The sequence below is a fragment of the Leiobunum rupestre genome, chromosome 6, assembly GCF_980474605.1.
Source record: "Leiobunum rupestre chromosome 6, qqLeiRupe1.1.hap1, whole genome shotgun sequence".
NCBI lineage: Eukaryota > Metazoa > Arthropoda > Arachnida > Opiliones > Sclerosomatidae > Leiobunum > Leiobunum rupestre.
Window position 1 is genome coordinate 51607744 of NC_143389.1, and position 20535 is coordinate 51628278.

The 20535-nt window shown below is 41.0% G+C and overlaps 1 protein-coding gene across 1 annotated transcript in view; it reads left to right on the forward strand.

The window, feature by feature from the left end:
• Positions 1–1440: 1440 nt before the first annotated feature.
• The window catches only part of LOC149941450 (tyrosine-protein kinase transmembrane receptor Ror-like), a 144686-nt gene continuing 125591 nt past the window's right edge, over positions 1441–20535 (forward strand). Inside the window, exon 1 of the mRNA XM_090180035.1 lies at positions 1441–1901. Within this exon, the coding sequence (XP_090036161.1) occupies positions 1766–1901 (136 nt within the window). The 5' untranslated portion in view covers positions 1441–1765. The remainder of the gene's footprint in view (positions 1902–20535) is intronic.

The window sequence follows — 20535 nt, forward strand, 5'->3', positions numbered from 1 at the left end:
TAAGTTACTTACGCTGAAAGTTTTGCGAATATGACGTCATCGCCCAAAAGGAAAGCGCCTCAAGCGATAAAAATACGCAACTTAACAGGCCCAACGTTTTTACGAATGCGGGCGCAAAAACAATATTATAAGCGCATACCTTGTTAAATAGGCTGCGTCAGAAAAAATAACGAGAGATAGAAAACTAAACACAAGGGTGTCGCGTGTTTAGTCGCTGCCCCCCGTGGTTGGCACGCCCCTGAAACTTATAAAGAAATTATAACGTTTACTGCACGCGCTCACTATGTTGTTAGGGTTAAGAGCGCGTATTAGGTCTAATCAATGAACTAGAGATCCAAACAAATCTGGGATTCGCGGGACAAGTTTTATTTGAGTAGGAGAATTAGGCTTCAGTTTCAACTTTATCCAATCGTGTTGGGGCCATCTGTCTCTATAAGCAGACACTTTTGCAAAATATATTATGGTTTAGTTTTCCAATAACACGATAGATGGCGCCAACACGATTTGATTAAGTTCATTTACTAGGCCTAACTCTCCAACTCGACAAATACTGTCCCGCGAAACGTTATGTCCTGGGAGGCGGATTTGGATCTCTATTTATTCTACCTCTTTGGGTCTAATTAGGTCTGAAATCCTCTAAAAATGGCGGGTCATTCTAGAAACAAAACTGTGTAAAAATTAGAGGTCAGGGACGGTTAATCATTATCCATGTTTAAATGTTTCGGGAAAAAAATGTAAACAAAGAAATTTACCGGTTAATATTTCGGAAAATGATTAAAAAACATGTATTATTCGTAAAATTTTAGCTTTTTATCGAAAAAAACGTCGTTTTTTCGATTAATTTTCCAAATTTATCAAAAAATTAATCGGATAATACAGAAATATAAATTACTTGATCAAAACGTTTTACGAATAATTTTGAGAGCTTTATCTATTGAATAAAAGTTAACCATCCCCGACCTCTAGTAAAAATTTGACACGCGGAAGAACCTGTCACACTTACGCCTCATATAATTGGAAACTTATGACAATACGTAAAGACAATATAAAGGTAAGAATTTACTAGACGATACAATAATATCTCGATAGAACGGTTAAGTCAGCAGCGTCCGGTTTTACCTGAGATTAAAACGAGAGAAACAACTCGGGTCTACTTAATCCGATGCGGAACAAGTCGACAGTTCCGGGAGGGGAAAAAAAACGACTATTTATTTTATACGAAAGAAATGAGATTCCGAGCGAGAAGAAGAGAAATAAAAAAAGATATAAAAAATGTAGTAAAGCGGCGGCAGGGGGAGCTGCGAGCGGTACAAACGATAAGAGCACTAACTTCGACGGAGAGCGAGAGTTTAGTTCCTATTTCAACCACCAGAATCGCTGATGTCGCTGCAATCTAGACAGCTGGCGCTACACCGGGAAGATTTTTAAACAAGCAGCAGAAGCCGAGAAGAGAAGAACCGAAACGCGGCGCTCGTTATTTGGACAGTGTGACCGCGGATCGAGAAGAGGCAGCGGCTCTTGGGGTCCACGCGCTCGAAGGGGATAACGTGGCTCGCAAGATGACCGCTCCCACGTCATACGTCGCTCATTGAAACCACCTATAAATCCCCCTCACAGAACTGATCCCCAAAAAGCAGAGACTACCTGTGGAACTCGAATACTTTAAATTTTGGTGTGAAATTAAAAAAAAAAACGTTGGGTTTTAGTCTTCGGTTTTTAAAACTATAAATTTGAAGGTCGTTGTTAGCGCAACTCACGCGTCACGATGAAAGTGACGAGCAGGATTTGTCGCGGTTTCGGGTTGATTGTGTTGTTCGCGTTTATCCGGGTTGAGTCGCGCGCCGATCGCAATTTGGGAGGACATCGAAGAGACCGACTGGCCACTTCCCCCATGGACAGAAGTAAGAAACACGCCTTTGTTGTCGCCCATATTATTCTCGTTAAAAGTCCAGTCTTTTAGCCGTTGGAGTTTGCAAACCGATCGACACACAAAGCACCTTTATCTCGTGTTTTGTTTATATTTAAAGGAGGTGTCTAATGGTACTGTTTTTAGCTCACACTTAACTTTTATCAAAGCAGAAAATGTTCGTTCTATTAGCAGCCTTTTCTCCGAAGTAGGCGTAGTTCAAACTTTCGTACCCGTAGCGTCAAATTTTATACAGATAATTTTTTGGTTATTGTTATGATCATACAAAATTAATGTTGAAAGTGCTACCACAAGTATTACTGCTATAAATGAATAATAAAACTGCTAGTATCATACCTAGAACTATATTAGTGCTATCATGAATAACATAATAAAGATAAGTATGACACTTCCCATTGTTTAAATTATAATATTCTTATCGAACCTTTTTCCGACACGGACTCTTTCGTCCAGTTCCGACTTGGACTCGCAACTTAACTTAGTAGTGTATTATAGTCCTTGGAAGTAATATATTTCGCCTTTGGTATATTTAAACACTAGGAGGCTTTGAGCTCTAATAAATATAAAATTAGTTATACTTCTTCTAAATGTCACACTTATTTTTATTATGTTACTTATGGTGCCATATTGTATGCAGTGGGAATATTCCGAAAATTATTGCTTACAAATTACAAGTAATATTAGTAACAATTACTGTTCCTTCATTTTCTGGTATGGTCCAGCGTGTTACCACCTTCTTTACCCCTAAAATCGGTTCGTTTTAGTTAAATAGTTTTCAAAACCAGCGTGAGAAATCGCTTCGTGTTGGTTCGGGAAGCAACTCGTCCAAGTCGGTTCGCTTAGAATCGCTTTCAAAACGACAAGGAAGTAAAATTGCTCGTATTTTCAAAAATAGTGGGATTATAATTCTAAATAATGTCAAATAATATTACTGTATGTATGGTAAACGTGATTAACTAATTGTTTTTGGATACATTTTAGTATTTTAAAAATTCTGGTAATAATTGGAAATAGCTTTAAGCTCTGGCTATAAGCGAACCGGGGTGAAGCGATTTTGCACGTGTGACCCAGGAATTATCGTCTGCGGTCAAAACTGCCGTTCAAACCGACCTAAACTGGGTTTTAAGCTCTAGTGTGACCGTGGCTATGTCACTGACTCGTACGAGTCGTACTCAAACAAAATCGCGTGAAATAACTATAATAAATGATTTATAAATATAAGCGAAATTTGTAATAATAATAATAATAATCAGCTAGGCTAATACCCCAGGCACCACCTTAGGCCTAAGTCATCAAGCGACTTTTGAAGCCTTTAATTCAGGTGGCCGGGTTGCACTGCGTAGGAGGGTGGTGGCAAGCCGTGCATGCCACGCGATCGAGCCAACAGCTCCCTACACTAACTATTACCGTTAACATCAACAATTTTTTATGGAAGGGGAAACCGAAGAGCTCGGGGGAAAACCCCTTAAACCAGTGGGGAGAGAACTTTCAAACTCAACGCGGAAGGAGCTGTTCCGAGTTTTCACCCAGTGCCACAAGCTGGGATCAAACCCGGCTCCTCTTGCTGCGAGGCGAAAGTGCTAACCACTCCGCCACCCCACAGAGAACTTTAGCGAACAAGCAACGCCACATCATCCCAGCTCGAATGAATTTCCAAATAAATGATCACGGGCTAGGAATTCAGCGGTGTAAGTTGGTGCCAAATGAAATCGCGGTATCGCATCTCACGCGAAGGTGTGGGACGAGGAGGGCTTTAAGATAAATCTATCAGACAAAAAAGAGAGAAGAAATGATGAGAAGAAAGCGGTTTTTTTCTTTACTTTCTTTTATTTTCGGTCCGGGAGAAAACGGGTCCCTGGCGTACGTTTTTACACGAAACGGCACTTTTGCAAATGGACCCAACTACTTAAAATGAGTTACTCTCGCCAGGTTGCCACACCAATGTCGCCATACTCTCTCTCTGCTCTGGAAAAATATATACGGAAGATACGCGTTCTTGCAGGCACCTCTTCTAACATCCTCAAAGAAACATAAAACAAAAAAGTAAAACGATAATGTATTTAATATATGACTTCTTAACTTTTAGGATTTAGATTTATGATTGCGATCCAAATAGAATTATCGCGGGCCATGAAAGCGTATGCACTTTAATTCTCAGTGGTTCGTTTTATTTTATCAAATCGATTTATTGAATTTCAATCAGATTTATAAGAACTATTGATTTTTATTTTATTATTAATTATTTTTAAACATTGTCTTTTTCCCGCAAAAATTGATTGATATTTTCCGTGCATTGGAAATGTAACTAAAATTTCAATAAATCCCCTCGATTATATTTAATATGTAATTGTTATTTATGTTTGTTCTGCATTAGCCATTTCAGTTTACGTAGTGGCCCCCGTGAAAATTAACAAGCCACATTTGCGGTAGAAACAATTTTTCTATATTTTTATAATTACATAGAAGCTAGGAGTAGCAAACACAAGGAGAACGCAGCTAGCCTTTAAACACGCTAACGCAGTGTTGTGTACGAATTTCATTGGAAGAACCTTTAAGCTGAACGTTTTACGGGCGGGGGGAAGACAATTTCCGAATATTCCCCTTCCGACGGCAGCAGGCGCTTAAGCGTCTAACCAATGAAAACTCTACGCAAGAAAATGTACGACTTTTGACGGGTTGCATTCTCCTTGTGTGGGGTGCTGTGTTTTTTGCTCCTAGATAGAAGTATATTAAGAGAATTAAATAAATAATTTTAATTTAAAAAAGCATTTGATTTGAAACCTGATTTTTTATCGCGTATTTAAACCTGTATATACTACAAACGCATATTTAAATTAGAAAAGTACCTTTTACACCTACTGAATAATATTAACTTTACCCGCGACTAATTTTTTCGGGGAAATTTCGGGGCAAGATGTGATCATGGATATGGCAGTCCATCAAATATATTAAAAACGTTTAAGTAGTGAAAAAATCCGGGCAGCCAGATAACGATTTTGAAAATGGGAGTTTCGACGGTAATATGTTGGGCGGCTGGCAAGATGATGGGCTGGCATATATTAAATTAAAACTTCCTCCGAAACGACTAGAGGGCTTCGCTGCGTTGTCGCTCGGCGCGAAAGAGGAAATTTAAGGAGACACTTTTAAGAAGCTTCATTTAATTAAAAACTTTCGCTCGGGATAAAAAAAAGGACCAACTTCTTTAACAAATGGAGTCAAAGTGTATCATTTTCACTCGATTATATTTAAAACGTTTATATGGTTGCCCCAGTTTTTTCACAATAAATTTCCCTGACTTTTCCAGGTTTTCCCTGACCATTTCCGGAGATTTTCCCTGACTTATTTTGTGCCAAGATTTTGTATATTTTAACCTATATTTTAGTAAAAGTTTCGTATTTGCAACCGAAAATAAAATCCCTGACATTTCCCCTGATTTTTAGACTAATATTTAAAATTCCCAGACTTTTCCCTTATTTTTAGACTAATATTTAAAATTCCCAGACTTTTCCCTTATTTTTAGACTAATAATTAAAATTCCCTGACTTTTCCCTTATTTTTAGACTAATATTTAAAATTCCCAGACTTTTCCCCTGATTTTTATACCCATATTACAATTCCCTGACTTTTCCCTGATTTTTATACCCATATTTAAAATTCCCTGACTTTTCCCTGATTTTTATACCCATATTAAAATTCCCTGACTTTTCCCTGATTTTTATACCCATATTAAAATTCCCTGACTTTTTCAGGAATTCCAGGTTTTCCCGGTTCCGTGTCCACCCCGGTCTATTCGTATCTTTAAGATTACCCGTTTGAAATGGTAAATATACGTCGCGCCATTGAATTAAGTGTATTTGTAACTCCTCATTCGGGCTTCATTTAGCGAAGGTCAATTTTAGACTTGGAGAAGACAGTATAAATTACGAATGTAAATTTACGCGCAATTAGGTTTAAGTCTGATTAGTAAATTCGTGGACGCATGGCCCCTCCCTTGTATTTAACTTAATCGCGACCCTTTGATGGCCGAAACAAGCCCCTCCCATTATCTCCCCCCCCCCCGAAGAGAATAAAGAGGAGCGGACCATTTCTAATTAAAGTTTAAAGTTGATCTTTTTAATTAGTATCGGCGTGTTTGTAGTGGCTTTTCACGGATTAGGATAAATTAGTCCCGGGAGAGTTTGATTTCGGCATTAGAACCTTGTTTGGAGTCAACATTAACGGTTAAAGCGGCTAAATAAGATACGCACACACTGAAAACTCCGGACAACAACTAACTCGCTCGCTGATAAACAAACACGAGGAGTCTACAAGCGCCCTATTGTAATATCGTTCATTATTTACAAGAAATAGGGTCGATCGAATACCGTACTTAACTTGTCTATTGGAAACAATTCAACAACGGTGACTTCCCGTACATGAATTAATATCAAAACGTGGTTCATTACACCCAGTGGCGTAGCTAGGAAAATTGGGCCCCAATACAAGATATGAAAATGGGCCCTTGTGACATGTCAAATTTTGCGCGTTCCAATGTACGAGATTGGGTGGGTTGAACTATTTACGTCACTGGCTTTCAATATCGTGATAATGACGTCAAGGTAATATTCTCTATAAATATATACATGTATACGGCGTTCTTTCGAGAGACAGCCGATCGGACAGTCGACTAATTAAAGGTTTATGGGCCCCAATGCACTGCATTGGCGTATTTACTAACTTACTCTAAGCATTGCGCTCAGAGCCGTGTAGAGACACTTATGGCATCGCTGGCCCTTCTAACTGGAATTTTCAAAAGGGCAAGGCGATGGGACCTGCTTGCGCTGAAACCTGAAATAGTGCTAAAAAATATATAGGAATTGTAGGATAAATTTTTTAAATCTACGTGGGAAAAATATAGGACCAAATTATGATTTTATAGAACCATTTTAGAATTATAAGAAAATAAAGGAATTGTAGATTCACTTAGATCCCTGCAGAAGCCCAAATTTGATTTCGTTTAGCCGCAGACACTTATGGAACCAACGGCACAGGTACGATACAGGCGAAGAACTGAAAAAATAACACATAAATATTAAATTAAATTTAAACCTACTAATTGTTTTAAGTATTTATACAGGGCGTTTCAAAAGGTTATGCAAAAACCTTAAGGAGTTGTAGGGCGTGACTTGAGAAGTATGCCTGTTTTTCCCCAATTGCCTACGAAGAGTTAAAAGAGCGCCAGAGAGCTTCAAAGTTGCAACAAGCGCCAAACCAAGCAGCAGGGACTTTAAATACTGTTTAAGTTTACCTTTTTACGCTGGTTCCCTCGATTTGTTTACAAAGTCCTATTTTACCACGAACCCTAACCTTAATGTTCGCATTTCCCTGTTGCTTGGTTTTGCGCTGGCTAGTAGGTCACACTTTGAAGCTCTCTGGCGTTCTTTTAACTCATCGTAGGAAATGGGGAAAAACAGGTATACTTCTCAACTCCCCCCCTCAACTTTTACAAACCTTTTAAAACACCCTGTGTATAAAACTAACGCGAATATATAACTTCGAAGTATATCTTGGGATCAATTGATTTTCCACGAGATGCGATCTTCGTATATTGGTTTTAGGGCGAGTGTATACATCCGAGAACGGCGACACGAGCCTACAACAAGTGCGCGAGGAATCCATTAATTAGGGGAAAAGCGGCATTCTTGGCGCGGAAGAGTTTTAATTAGAAAGTAGTTCTTCGAGGCGAAGTGATCCGGGGGAATGAGAGGAAGTAGACGCGCGGCCACAAAGGCTTCTCTCTCGGAACAAATTAGGGGAAACCCTCGATTGGGAACGAAGGGATCAGTGCCATTGGGCGAGGGCCAGCGTGTCCATCAATTCCCTGACAACCCAAAATAAAAGGAATCCCAGAGAAAGATCGAGACCCCGGGATGGCGCGGCTTCGTTCGAGAAGAAAATGCCCGCTAAAAATGAGATAAAAGAAGCTAAGATTCTATACGGCGAACTTCGTCCCGAAATGGTTCGGTTGGCGACGAACGACAGCGCGCTTGACGAGTTCGAGACGAACGGTCCTTACCTATTATATTATCTCTCTTTCGTCCGAAAGATGGATGAAAGGATCGCTCGCTGAGCAGTCGGAGCCAAAGAAAACTGGCGTGGAAGACGAGAAGCCATCGACATATCCTTCGTTAAAAGTGGACAATAGATCGAGTCAGAGAGAAAATGAATAGGACTCATTCAGACAGCAATTGAGGGACAAAAGATGATGTCAAACCCGGGTTACAATCGCAGTTGCGCGCCAGATTGCATACATCTATACAATTTGGACGGTAGTTTGCAGCTATGGACGATTTTTTTTATCGATCAAATTGGGAAAACGATGCCGGTTCGGGTCTATTCCAAAATTCACGTTCGCTATAAGCACTGACGAGCCACAAACGTCACGTAAATCACAAATAGAAGGGTTTATACCGCGTTAGTTTACGGTAGAGCTATAACGGTTCCAAGCCTTACACGTATACGAATTACGGTTGTCCACGAAATACCGTACTCAAAGGTATATGGATTTCCAATTTACGGGATTGGAGCAATTTAACTTGAAAGTGGGCGTAAAACCTAAACCGCGATTTTAGGAAATGTTGAAATTTCGACCAGAACCATACAGACGAATGAAAACAATAACGCGCGCACTGTCAAATGACGTTGTATTACGAGTGAAACTTTAAAAGCGCGGCGCGATTGAACTCGACAGCGAATACGAGGCTACGGCTAGACACGGGCTAGAGTAGCGCAGCTCGGGAGAAAGCGGGGAGTCCTCCCGTCACACCTCCTGGACGTGGCCTCTGAACCCGGGCACACCATTCTTTATCGTTTCGCCTCCGCGCCGAGCTGCCAGTCTTTTATACCAACAAGATTCCACTCTATTCTTTTTTGCCACCATTTCTTCCCCGCTCGGGATAACCGAAGGGGCGCATACTGAGGGAAGTGTATATTTTATATCACTTTAACTTTCACCACGGTTCATTTGTTTTCCATTGGATAGAATCCACCTTCTACGCCGCGATAAAGTTAACTTGAAAAATTGCTCTCCCCCCCCCTTCCTCGAAGCCGGCGAATGGCCGGAAAGAGGCTGCGGAAAAACTGTGTCCTATCGTACAATGGGAACTTTGACATTTTCGCTATTACTCTCGCCATATCTAAAAATAAAAATTTCGGACGGCCATTGTGTACCGTTTTTAAAGCAGTATACGCGCACTCATTGAGCAGACTTCACCCTCTCCCCTCCGCCTTCCAGTTATAGGCTTTAATATGCCAATTGGTGTTAAGAAGCAACGGGTCTGTGGTAAATCTTACCAGAAGTTGATTACGCGACGAGAAATCCAGAAAAGTAAAGAAATCCCAAATCCAACAATAAATCTTGAAATCCATCGTGAAATTCTGGATTTCAAAATCCCGTACATATTTTTGTAGAATGTCAGACCCCTCGATATAGAGTAAACTGATAAAATCGTCTGCGTATCTAGAATTAATATGTTAAAATGCCGCAGGCAGCCATTATAGGAAAACGTTTTAGCCCTAACTCAAAATATTCGGTATTCACCAACACATAATCGGAGTAAAATGACGTCATAGCGTTATACTCTTTTTACAACACTCCGAAATCTCAGAACAAGCGAAAAGTATCAGTGAAAGGTAATTTTCTAAGTATAATATATTGGCATAAAATACTTTTCTCGTATGAGATGAACTTCTGATCTTACGTTGTTGGTTTGATATTGGTCTGGGAATAATTGCGCAGCTTGGGCGGCGTGAGTTTGATGAAACGCACGCAGTCTCGGCGGCGTCTTGATTCGCCTCATCGCCGATATAACACGCGTGTATGGCTTTTCAATTGACCGCCGTGGCAGATTTTTTGTCGAGTGCGCGGATGGAAGATTGTGAGAGATGCCAGTCCCGTTTGGAGCATACGCGGAGCGCGTGAGAAATGACATCTTCCAACGGATTATATTCGGCTTACCACTGACTTATTTTTCAAACGGCCCAAGAAGAATATCTAATTACATTCGCCTGACAGACACGTTGTTAACGTAATATACCACAAGAGTATCGAGTTACCGTTCTCGAGATTCTGACCCACAAACCTTTAAAAAAAAATCCCTTTTAACCCGACTCACATATGGTCCGTAGCAAAAATGGATCAAAAACGACTTAATATATAATACATTTGAAACTGTTCGACTTTCGATTGGCATTTATATTACTACATTTAAAACGTTCTTAGACCTTTGCACTGACAACGTTCTCAGACTTTTGCACTGACAACGTTCTCAGACTTTTGCACCGACAACATTCTCAGACTTTTGCACTGACAACATTCTCAGACTTTTGCACTGACAACATTCTCAGACTTTTGCACTGACAACATTCTCAGACTTTTGCACTGACAACATTCTCAGACTTTTGCACTGACAACATTCTCAGACTTTTGCACTGACAACATTCTCAGACTTTTGCACTGACAACATTCTCAGACTTTTGCACTGACAACATTCTCAGACTTTTGCACTGACAACATTCTTAGACTTTTACACTTACAATATATTTAGACTTTTACACTTCCAACATTTTTTGATTTTAGCGCTTACAACATTCTTTGATTTTAGCACTAACAACATTCTTTGATTTTAGCACTTACAACATTCTTTGATTTTAGCACTTACAACATTCTTTGATTTTAGCACTTACAACATTCTTTGATTTTAGCACTAACAACATTCTTTGATTCTAGCACTTACAACATTCTTTGATTTTAGCACTAACAACATTCTTTGATTTTAGCACTTACAACATTCTTTGATTTTAGCACTTACAACATTCTTTGATTTTAGCACTTACAACATTCTTTGATTTTAGCACTTACAACATTCTGAGACATTTACACTTACAACATTCTTAGATTTTAGCACTTACAACATTCTTTGATTTTAGCACTTACAACATTCTTTGATTTTAGCACTTACAACATTCTTTGATTTTAGCACTTACAACATTCTGAGACATTTACACTTACAAAATTCTTAGATTTTAGCACTTACCATATTCTTAGACTTTTACACTTACAACATTTTAGATTTTAGCACTTACAACATTCTGAGACATTTACACTTACAACATTTTTAGATTTTAGAATTTACCACATTGTTAGACTTTTGCACTTACAACTTTCGTAGACATTTACACTGATGACATTCTTAGACTTCTACACTTAAAACATTTTACACTTTAACGCTTGAAACACTTTACACTTAAAATGACAGTGTAACATTTCACGTTTTTATGAAGAAGTCGACTAGCAGGGTATGGTCCAGACGTCATTCACTTACATTTACACTAACCTTCACAAGATAATCTTTTAAAGCGAAAATAGGCATTTCAAATTCGTTGACGAATAACGACACTGACATACATACGAATTAATACGCGGAATAATCTAAAGCGGGGGCGGCTTACGAGGTTAGAGCGGATATAGAAGATCGGCTACTGTGTACGCTTCACTCCGCGGTTGAAAAGCCGTTAAACATTATCGCTACACAATCAACTTTTGGGGAGGCGCTGAGAGAAGAAATTCGGAAAAAAAGTGTCTGAAAACAGGCCTAAGACAAAATTCTCTCATCGAAATAAAAATATCTCCCGCGCAGTTTTCCCCAACAGCATATTCCTTATCTAAATAACAAATCTTTCGGCGTTTACTTCTCTCGCGAAAAGAAGGCGGAATGACAACACAGACGCTGCCGCTGCCACTGAGATGGTTCGGCTTGATAAACCCACGCTGCTACCAAAAAAAAACTCGACCTTTTTCTCCCAAAAACATTCCGAAACGAAATTTCTCTTCTGGAGAAAACGGAGGGTAAAACAAACCCGAAAGAGCGCAATAAGATTTTAAAGAAACTGCCATTCGCCGCGGTCTATCCCCATCCTTCAAACAGACGGCTTCAATTTTTGCGCGCAACAGAAAGCAGAAGGCCGGAAGAGAGCGAAATTTCCAGTCCTATTCGCTCAGCGTGAGACTTATTGGCGGAGGTGTTACCGAATTTGCTGTCCAAACAGATCTCTCGCGCATTCGAAAAACGGATTGCAATATTAGGCGTATCCCTACTCACACCTGAACGAGACGAGAGCTTAGTTACGAAACCTGGTATCTCCACAATTTTCATTTTAGGTTATTACAATAGCGTTAACAGGAGTAAATAATGTGTCTATTAACGGTAATAGTTAGTGTAGGGAGCTGTTGGCTCGCGTGGCATGAAGAGCTTGCCACCACCCTCCTACGGCAATTGTAACCAGGCCACCTGAATGAATGGCCTTTAAAAGTCGCTTGATGACTTAGGCCGATTATCATTATTATTATTATTATTATTATTAGATATATCCTATACTCTTAGTACCTTAGCTGATCCGTACAGCGACATTTTGGGCCCCGGGGAAAATTATGTAATTGCGGGCCCTTCAAACTGAAATTTCCAGTGGCGTATCTAGGGGGGGGGGGCGGCGTGTCCCGATAATTTTCTCACCTTTGGCCCTCCTTCTGAACGGCCCTGTACCTTCGCAAGGTTGCGCTGATTTCTCTAGCACCACGATTCAAAATTTAAATAAGAAAACAGTAAATTTGAAACTACAATGGCACTATTTAAAATGCTCTTTCGAAAAACGTCAATAAAGCAAATACGCGTTAAGTCAATTTACTTGGTTTTGGAAGTAAGGTATCAAAGACAGCAGCTCGTTGATAGGATAATTGCCTTTTATAGTTTAAACATGGCTGCCGATTTCACGCTATCTCCACCAAATTCTCAAACTCACAATAATAAAATTGGTAAGCAAATTTCTTATACGCTTGTAAAATCAATAAATTATAAGACAAAAGAAGGAACTGTTAGAGAGTCCGAACGGAACCTTTCCAGAGTTGTCCGGAACAACTCGGCGTGTAAAAGTGTACCGTTGGGTGGTCGACGGGTGGTCCCCGTTGGGGATCTTCGGAAAACGCCCGCTCGCTTGATGGCAAGATGGACCATCAAAATACGAGCCGGGAGATGCCTCCTATATAAAGCGTGTTATAGTGGTTGGGAGAAAGGGGTTTCCGCCATCTATTATTACGTCGCGAGTCCCGCTACATCCGAGTGTCGAAACGAAACTCAGCCGACACCGGACGCCCGAGCCGCCAATAGGCGATCTTCGCTTTCCACCTCAATATCGAGTGAGTGGGAACGCAACAAGGAGGAAATGAGAAAACGCGTTACTTTCCAAACTACGGGGGGTTCCCATTAAAGACGGACGAAGAGAGCGAACTTTATAAGGCAGCGGCGAAGTTCCGAGAGCGCGGATCTCGTTCGGGCTATCGAGTCCCGGCGTATCGCATCAAGGGCCAACGAACGCCAACAAAAAAGGTCATAAAAATCTTTTAAATCTCTCGACGGGACGCTTCGCCCCGCTTATACATTTATATACACGCTGGTATAGACTCTCTTTTAAAGAGATTTCCTAGGCGGCGAGATGAGCGAGGCGAATGAATAGGACAACACGGTGGCTGCGAGGGTTTTCATTTGACAAAGTGCCGTTTGGCCCGTTTGGACTGTTCGACGAGTAACTTTTCCCGATCTTGGTTAGAGCGATCCCGAATAAAATGAAAAAGTTGAAAAGGAGAAATTCCGATGGAAATGTCTCCTAAACCGGGAAAACGCGATTACATTTTACGGAGTGGCTCTAACGTCGGTACTTACCGCGACCGGTATCGTCCGGAAAGGTGGCGTTTCATTCCCAGAGAAAAATATAATGGAGCTATTTGGTATTCCTCGGTCGCGTGGTGCTCGAATTTGCATCGGGAAGACATTTACAAAGCGCAAAAACCCCTTCGCGGATAACCGAAGATCTGATACGGGAAACCTTTAAGCGTTTGTATTTGGGGTATACGTATTATCGCGTTTTTCAAAAGGGTATAGTTTTACGAAAACACTTTAAATATCGTACGAATCGTCTCATTACGAAAGGGGGACATATCGCGTCCTATACAGGGATAATAGTTTTTCCCGATGATTGTCGAGTGCGGGGATTCCGGGTCGGCCCTAATCCCATCCGCCTCGAGATAAACGGCTTAATATTTCCAGCTGCATCGTGTCAACAAAGCCCGTCGAGGTACTTATATCTATAGCGAGCTAAAAAAAACCCCGGAGAAAAGGACCTCTCTGACGCGCGAAAAAATCCATTCCTCAAACGTCTATCGCGCCAAAAAAAAAGGTCGAGAGAAATTCCATACCCCAAAAGAGTGAAACCACTCAATCATAGCAACGCGCGAAAGCTCCGTGTGCCATCTCGCTAAAAAGCCCAAAAGCTAGAGAAAGAGATATTGAGAAAGGCCTCCATTGTTCGGATTAAAACGCAGACTTTACTCCGCGTTCTTTACTTCACTCTGTCGAATTTAAAGGCTGGATCCGGCGTATATTCGAGCGTCGGTGGCTGGAGGAAAAAAAACCCTTTAATTCTCTTTCGTCGACTTTAATCGCGACGCCTTCTCGTGGGGGGGGGGGGGGGAGAGCCGCTGGCTTATTTAAAACCAACACCCCGAGAAATGTCAATGGAAGCGTGTAGCGAGTCGAGTGTTACGACTTAATCAGCGCGGCAACGACGATCGCCTTTGTCAGTTAGGTTGATACGGCGAAGCGAGTGTGTTAGGTTGGGCGTGGTGGATGATTAGAGTCGACGGGCTTTCGCCTTTCCGGAGAGGCGACCGCGCCAAAATTACCTTTCACTGATCCATCTTCCGATCCCGTAGAAGAATGGCGGGGCTATTTTGACTTGGCAGTGGGCGAGCGCCGCGGGTGGGGCGCCAAACGAATGGGATTTCGAGGGACAGGCGGGGTTGTCCCGAGGTCGGACGTCAAGAAACGTTAAGTCATTTAAAGCCGTATTCTTTCGCGCGCTTCGTCGATGCCGTAAAACTCGTGGGCGTCTTAATAATGTATACAGAAATAACCCCGCGCCATGCCTACAAAATGGACGTGGATAGGTGAGGTCATACTGTAGGGCAAAACCCTTCGAAACTATACGAACTGCGCCAATTTAATACAACCGTAAGTAACATAATAAAAATAAGGATGTCAATAAGGAAATATTTTCAGAGCTATTGCGCGAGCTAGGTTTAGTTCTTGGCACAGAGTCCCCTAGTGCCTAAAATCTGCCCTAATGGAAATATACTTATGCCAAGGAAGGTAATATACTACTCACAAGGAGAGTACCCGAGGTGTTAATTGCCAATTTTGTTCAAAGTCGGGCGTATTGTAGACCTATATGAGATATGAAATTTCCCAAAAGGAGACGTTGTACTACCCATTCGATTTGCCATGGCAAACGAAAATGTTGCCAGTATAGAAACCCACAAGAATAACTTTTTCTTACTGTGTTTGTTTAGAAATGTATATAAAATGATATAATGGCTATAGAGAACCATAAAGTCTTTATAAAGTTCATAATGATTATTTAAAATATATACTACTAAATTTAAATATATGCAAGTTGGAAGTCGGAGCTTGGCGAGAATGTCAGTGCCGAAAAAAGGTTCGGTCAGGAAATTAGCATTAAAACACTAAGAAGTGTCATACTTATTTTATTATGTTACTTATGATAAAAATGACCTGGCTTAACAAGCGGTTTAAATGTAAAAAAAAAAGTTTTATTTTGGAAACAGGCAACAGACAGAATTTATTTGAATTTATCGTATAACATCACGTCAATATTTATCTAGAAAGTTAAAAACACTAAGGAAATTTAACGCTATTTTATTTTTCATTAAATTTGTTTAGATTTCAATAATTTCAAATATATTAAAAGTGGATGGCGCCATAACCCCAACTCATTCAAGACGAGTGTCAATAAATGGAAGGCCAATATTAAAATAAACATACGGAATTATCAAGGACACCAAATCCGTTGTTATTATAAGCCAGAGTAGTTACATTGAGATTCCTGCCAGTTCAAACGGGAACGCCAATACGCTTCCACGGCGCTTGTCAAAGTATCGCGTCGTTCCATCTTGAACGTCCAACTCAATTCCGCTCAATGTCGACGTAATTAACTAGACAACATTACATCACGGAGCCCATATTGACTATAACTTCAACTCTTTCAGGCTGTACTTATTCGAAGGGCTGATTAATATAAAAACTAACAGAGGCGAGCTTGTCACGTAGTACTAGATTCTTCTACTCGAGAGAAACTCGGCTCGAGCCATATATAACTCGTTAGCTTGATAAGAAACGGGTGAGTCCCCGATTTTCGGGCCGTCTCCGTCTCGTTACGAGAGATCTATGGTCGTCGACGTAATATTAAACGGACGCGGCTAGAAAAAAATACATCAAACATAGCCCGCACCACCGTCGAGACTAATGTTCAACAACATCGGTACCACTTTTCTACAGCCCTAATCGAGAGGCATCAACCTTTCTACAGCCCGAACCAACATGCCCACTCTTCAAAGCCCGCCTCCGGGCTCTATACGCTATTTCTATAAAAAAAAAGCTATAGAGAAAGTTAACCTCTATATCGAAAGAAAATATATCGACGAGACCGTAGATTATCGGCCTGTAATGGCGAAACAAGTCGGTGAAGACTGCTGTATTGGCTTCACAGCCATCGAGTTCCCAAAGATAACGATCCGCGGGCGTATACTTCTAACCGACAATGATCGATTATGGAATTTAAGGGGTACTGATATGGTCGTCGCCTAACTCGACTTAATGGGTCCCTCGCCTAACCCCTTAAGGGATCTCATCGAGGGTGTACCGCGGCGGAAAATAGTCATCTTCAGCGAGCAACTTTCGCTTGTTAAGGGGTAGTATAGAATCTGGCAACTTTTCCCCGGGATAAAACGAACAAATACCTTCTCCGAGTTGCGAAGAAGAAAATTGCTTACGCTAAAAATGTAATAAATCATCGTTTAGGAAAAAATTGTCTACGCGGAACGTCTACAAAAAAAAACCCCGCAGATGTCGCGTTCAATCCCTATCAACTAACCTTCAACCAAAAGTATATAATATGTTACTTACCAAAGAAGAATCCTTATACCTACTACCTTGAAACAGGTACCATTGCAGACTCTAGCCAATATACATCTAAAACCATTACGTTGAAAAAATATGATTTTGTAATAAATACTTATCCCTACGCGGTGCGATATTTACAATTTACATCGTCAGGCGGAGTAGTTTGTTTTCAAAAGGGCCTTTATTGGCGGCGAAGTTATACAATTACAAAGTAATTGAAAATAAATAAAATACAGAAACCAAAATCTGAAAAGTACAAATATTGGTCATTTACAACGACTTTGAATATTTTTATTTTTGCTTTAAAAGTATTGAGATCGTTAAGTTGAACCGCATAGGCGTGATGTAACGATTTTACTGGAAATACTCGCCCAATAAAAACATCATCTACATTTGTAGAAATCCCGTACATTCTAGAAAAAAATTATTTTAAAATTCTTGAAATCAACTTCAATAATCTCAAAATTAACCTTAAAAGCCGATAATAAACACAACACAATGGCTACGTTACTGCCATGTAGGAGCAACAAACACAAGGAGAATGCAGCTAGCCTTTAAACACGCTAACGAAGGGTTGTGTACGAATTTCATTGGACGAGCGTCACGAGCCTTTACGCTGAACGATTTACGGGCGGGGGGGAAAGACAATTTCCGAATTTTCCCCTTTCGACGGCAGCAGCAGGTGCTAAAGCGTCTAACTATGAAAACTGTAAACCACTGGCGGCGTAAGGAGGGGCGAGGGGGGCGGTCCGCCCCGGGTAGCAGGGTAGCCAGGGGTGCCATCAGAGAAGCTCGGGGGGGGGGGGGGGTAAAAAACAGAACGATTAAACTTGAAGAAGACGGACCCGTGAAAACTTCTGCATGGTCCTGGGGGTGTCACAAAACAGTGCCGCCGCCCCGGGGACCCAGCCTTCTTAAGCCTCCACTGCTGTAAACAAGACGATGCACGACTTTTGACGTGTTGCGTTCTCCTTGTGTGGGGTGGGTGCTGTGTTTGTTGCTTCTATCTGCCAGTGGCGTAGGAAAGGGGCGCCAATTGGTTTGAAAAGGGTGCCAAATTGTTTTAGAAGGGGTGCATTAAGCCTGCCGATGATAGGGGCGCCAGATTTATCATCCAAGCTGTACCCCCCTTAATCCAAAACGATCCTACGCGCCTGGTTACCGCAAGCGTTTCATTTTAATGGTAATATGGACACTTCTCCCGTGAAAGGTAGATAACAAACTTCTGGTTGAACGTAGGTGCGTGGCAGGCAATTTCGGCGAAAGCAATTAAAATGAGGGAAGCTCTTCGATGACTATTGATTCTCTCTGGGATTTTTTTCTTACGCGCGCGTCTTTGAAATTCGTTACAGCGTGAAAAAAGTGGGCGTGAAAGTGGTCGATTGGAAAGAGAGAAACTCCGGCGGAGTGAAATGAAGATTCGGCAAACTTGAATCAAAAAGGAGCGAAAAAATCGCGAACAGCGTAGAGGGGGGTTATATAGATCCACGCGGGGAATTGCTACTTTCAAATCCGACCCGCGTTGACAGTAGCATAAGAATAAACAGAGGGGTAAAGTTTGTCGTTCTCCGAACGGAGGTTTTAATGTCCGCCGAAGAAAGATGGGAATTTTGCCGAAAGTTTTCTTCGCCGGAGGAAAGATAATGGGCCCCAGCTGTTGACGTTTTTTGATATTATTCCGTCTTCCTTTATTCTACCCCCCGGGCGAGGCGAGGGGGTTCGAGACGATTTTTTGGGTGCCAATTTGTCCTCCCAACTGCTTTTTCCTCGAATCCGTCCTACGCCGTATTTTCTTTCGACCATTTTCGAGAGAGAGAGCGATAAATTAGACTAATGGCCTTTTCGGTTATTCGATAGCGTGAAAATCGTGGCAATAAACGTTACGTATGGAACCTATATTTTGTCGTGCCGGATAAGTATAGACCGCCGCTGTTATGGATAGGTTTCGTAATTGATGGCTAACGGTATTAAATCAAAGGAATTTTTTACAATAATACCACGCGTTGTTTAACGTTACTCGTATATAAAATATTATAATATTAATAATAATATTAAAAAGCACTTACAAGGAGAATACCCGAGGTGTTTATGTCCGATTTTGTTCAAACTCGGGCGTAAGGTAGACCTATATGAGATATGAAATTTCCCAAAAGGAGACGTTGCACTACCCATTCGATTTGCCATGGCAAACCGAAAATGTTTTTGACCACTTAAAACAAAAATAAGATTTTTTCCTTATTTTACCCAAAACGTTTTACAATTTTACCCCCAAAATATTCCAATTTACCCAAACTTGATGAAATTTACCTAAATGTGGTCCAATTTACCCAAACTTGATGAAATTTACCTAAATGTGGTCCAATTTACCCAAACTTGATGAAATTTAACTAAATGTGGTCCAAATTACCCATTTTGTGATTTTCAATTTTTTTTTAAATTTTCGTAAGAAGTACCCTTATGGCAAATCGAATGGGTAGTGCAACTCCTTTTGGGAAATTTCATATCTCATATAGGTCTATATTACGTCTGACTTTGAACAAAATCGGAAATAAACACCTCGGATACTCTCCTTGTTAGTGGAAAAATAACAGGTACAAACATTGAAAAGTCGATTTTGTTTTTGTAAACAACTAGTCGCTTTTAATATCCAACAAGAAGACAAACAAACCGCTCTAACAAAACTGGTAACTCGGCTAATAACGCCATCAATCGATAATGAACGCCGTTTATATTTTACTTTTACCCAACAATAGAGAGTGCGTTCGTCGCAAACCCATCTGAAAAGAGGCAAATCGTTATAAAAAAAGAGGAGTAGCCCACGAACAACAATTGGACGCGGCGTTCGAAGGTGGATGTCCGATTAAACGACACACGGGGCAATCGGAAATTGTTCCTCACGCGATATTCCGCCCGCCACGCCGCCTGTACCGACAATCGAAAGTCGGCTCTCATCTATTTTATTACGACCAAATTTAGATCGATCACGATTATTACGTTTATATTCTCTGGCAAATAGAACTATAACGGTATTCGCGAAGAGCATGCGCGTATAAGGTCAACGGCGATTGTAACTGCCACTAGACTTCTTCATCCGCTTTCTATTGACATTTGGTCGAACGAGCGAAGCGAGCGCAACTAGTAGACTCGAAATCTTTTTCTGTGTTTGTGTATTTCGTCCTGACGCGATAAGGGTACAAATTTTAGATATACAACTAGGGCGTGACTAGTAACCACCAGCCCAAGCAATGCTTGGAGGCTCGGCTAAAAAAGACCCCGAAGGGTGCCCGCATGGGGCAGTGACGTCGCTAGAGTGTTTGAGGCGGCGCTTGAGCCACCCGAAACAAGGGCCACCTGAAATTTCCGAAAAGCGCCTTCTCTACGGGAAGAAACCTTGATTTGGCCAACACTATTGACTTTTCTTATTCACTTGACAAAAAGTTTATTTTCATTTTGGCAAGTCGGCCTCGATTTTTCAACTTTCCAAAAAATGTTTGAGGGTTTCCACCCCCCATCTCCCTGACCAGTGCTTATGGCTTAAGC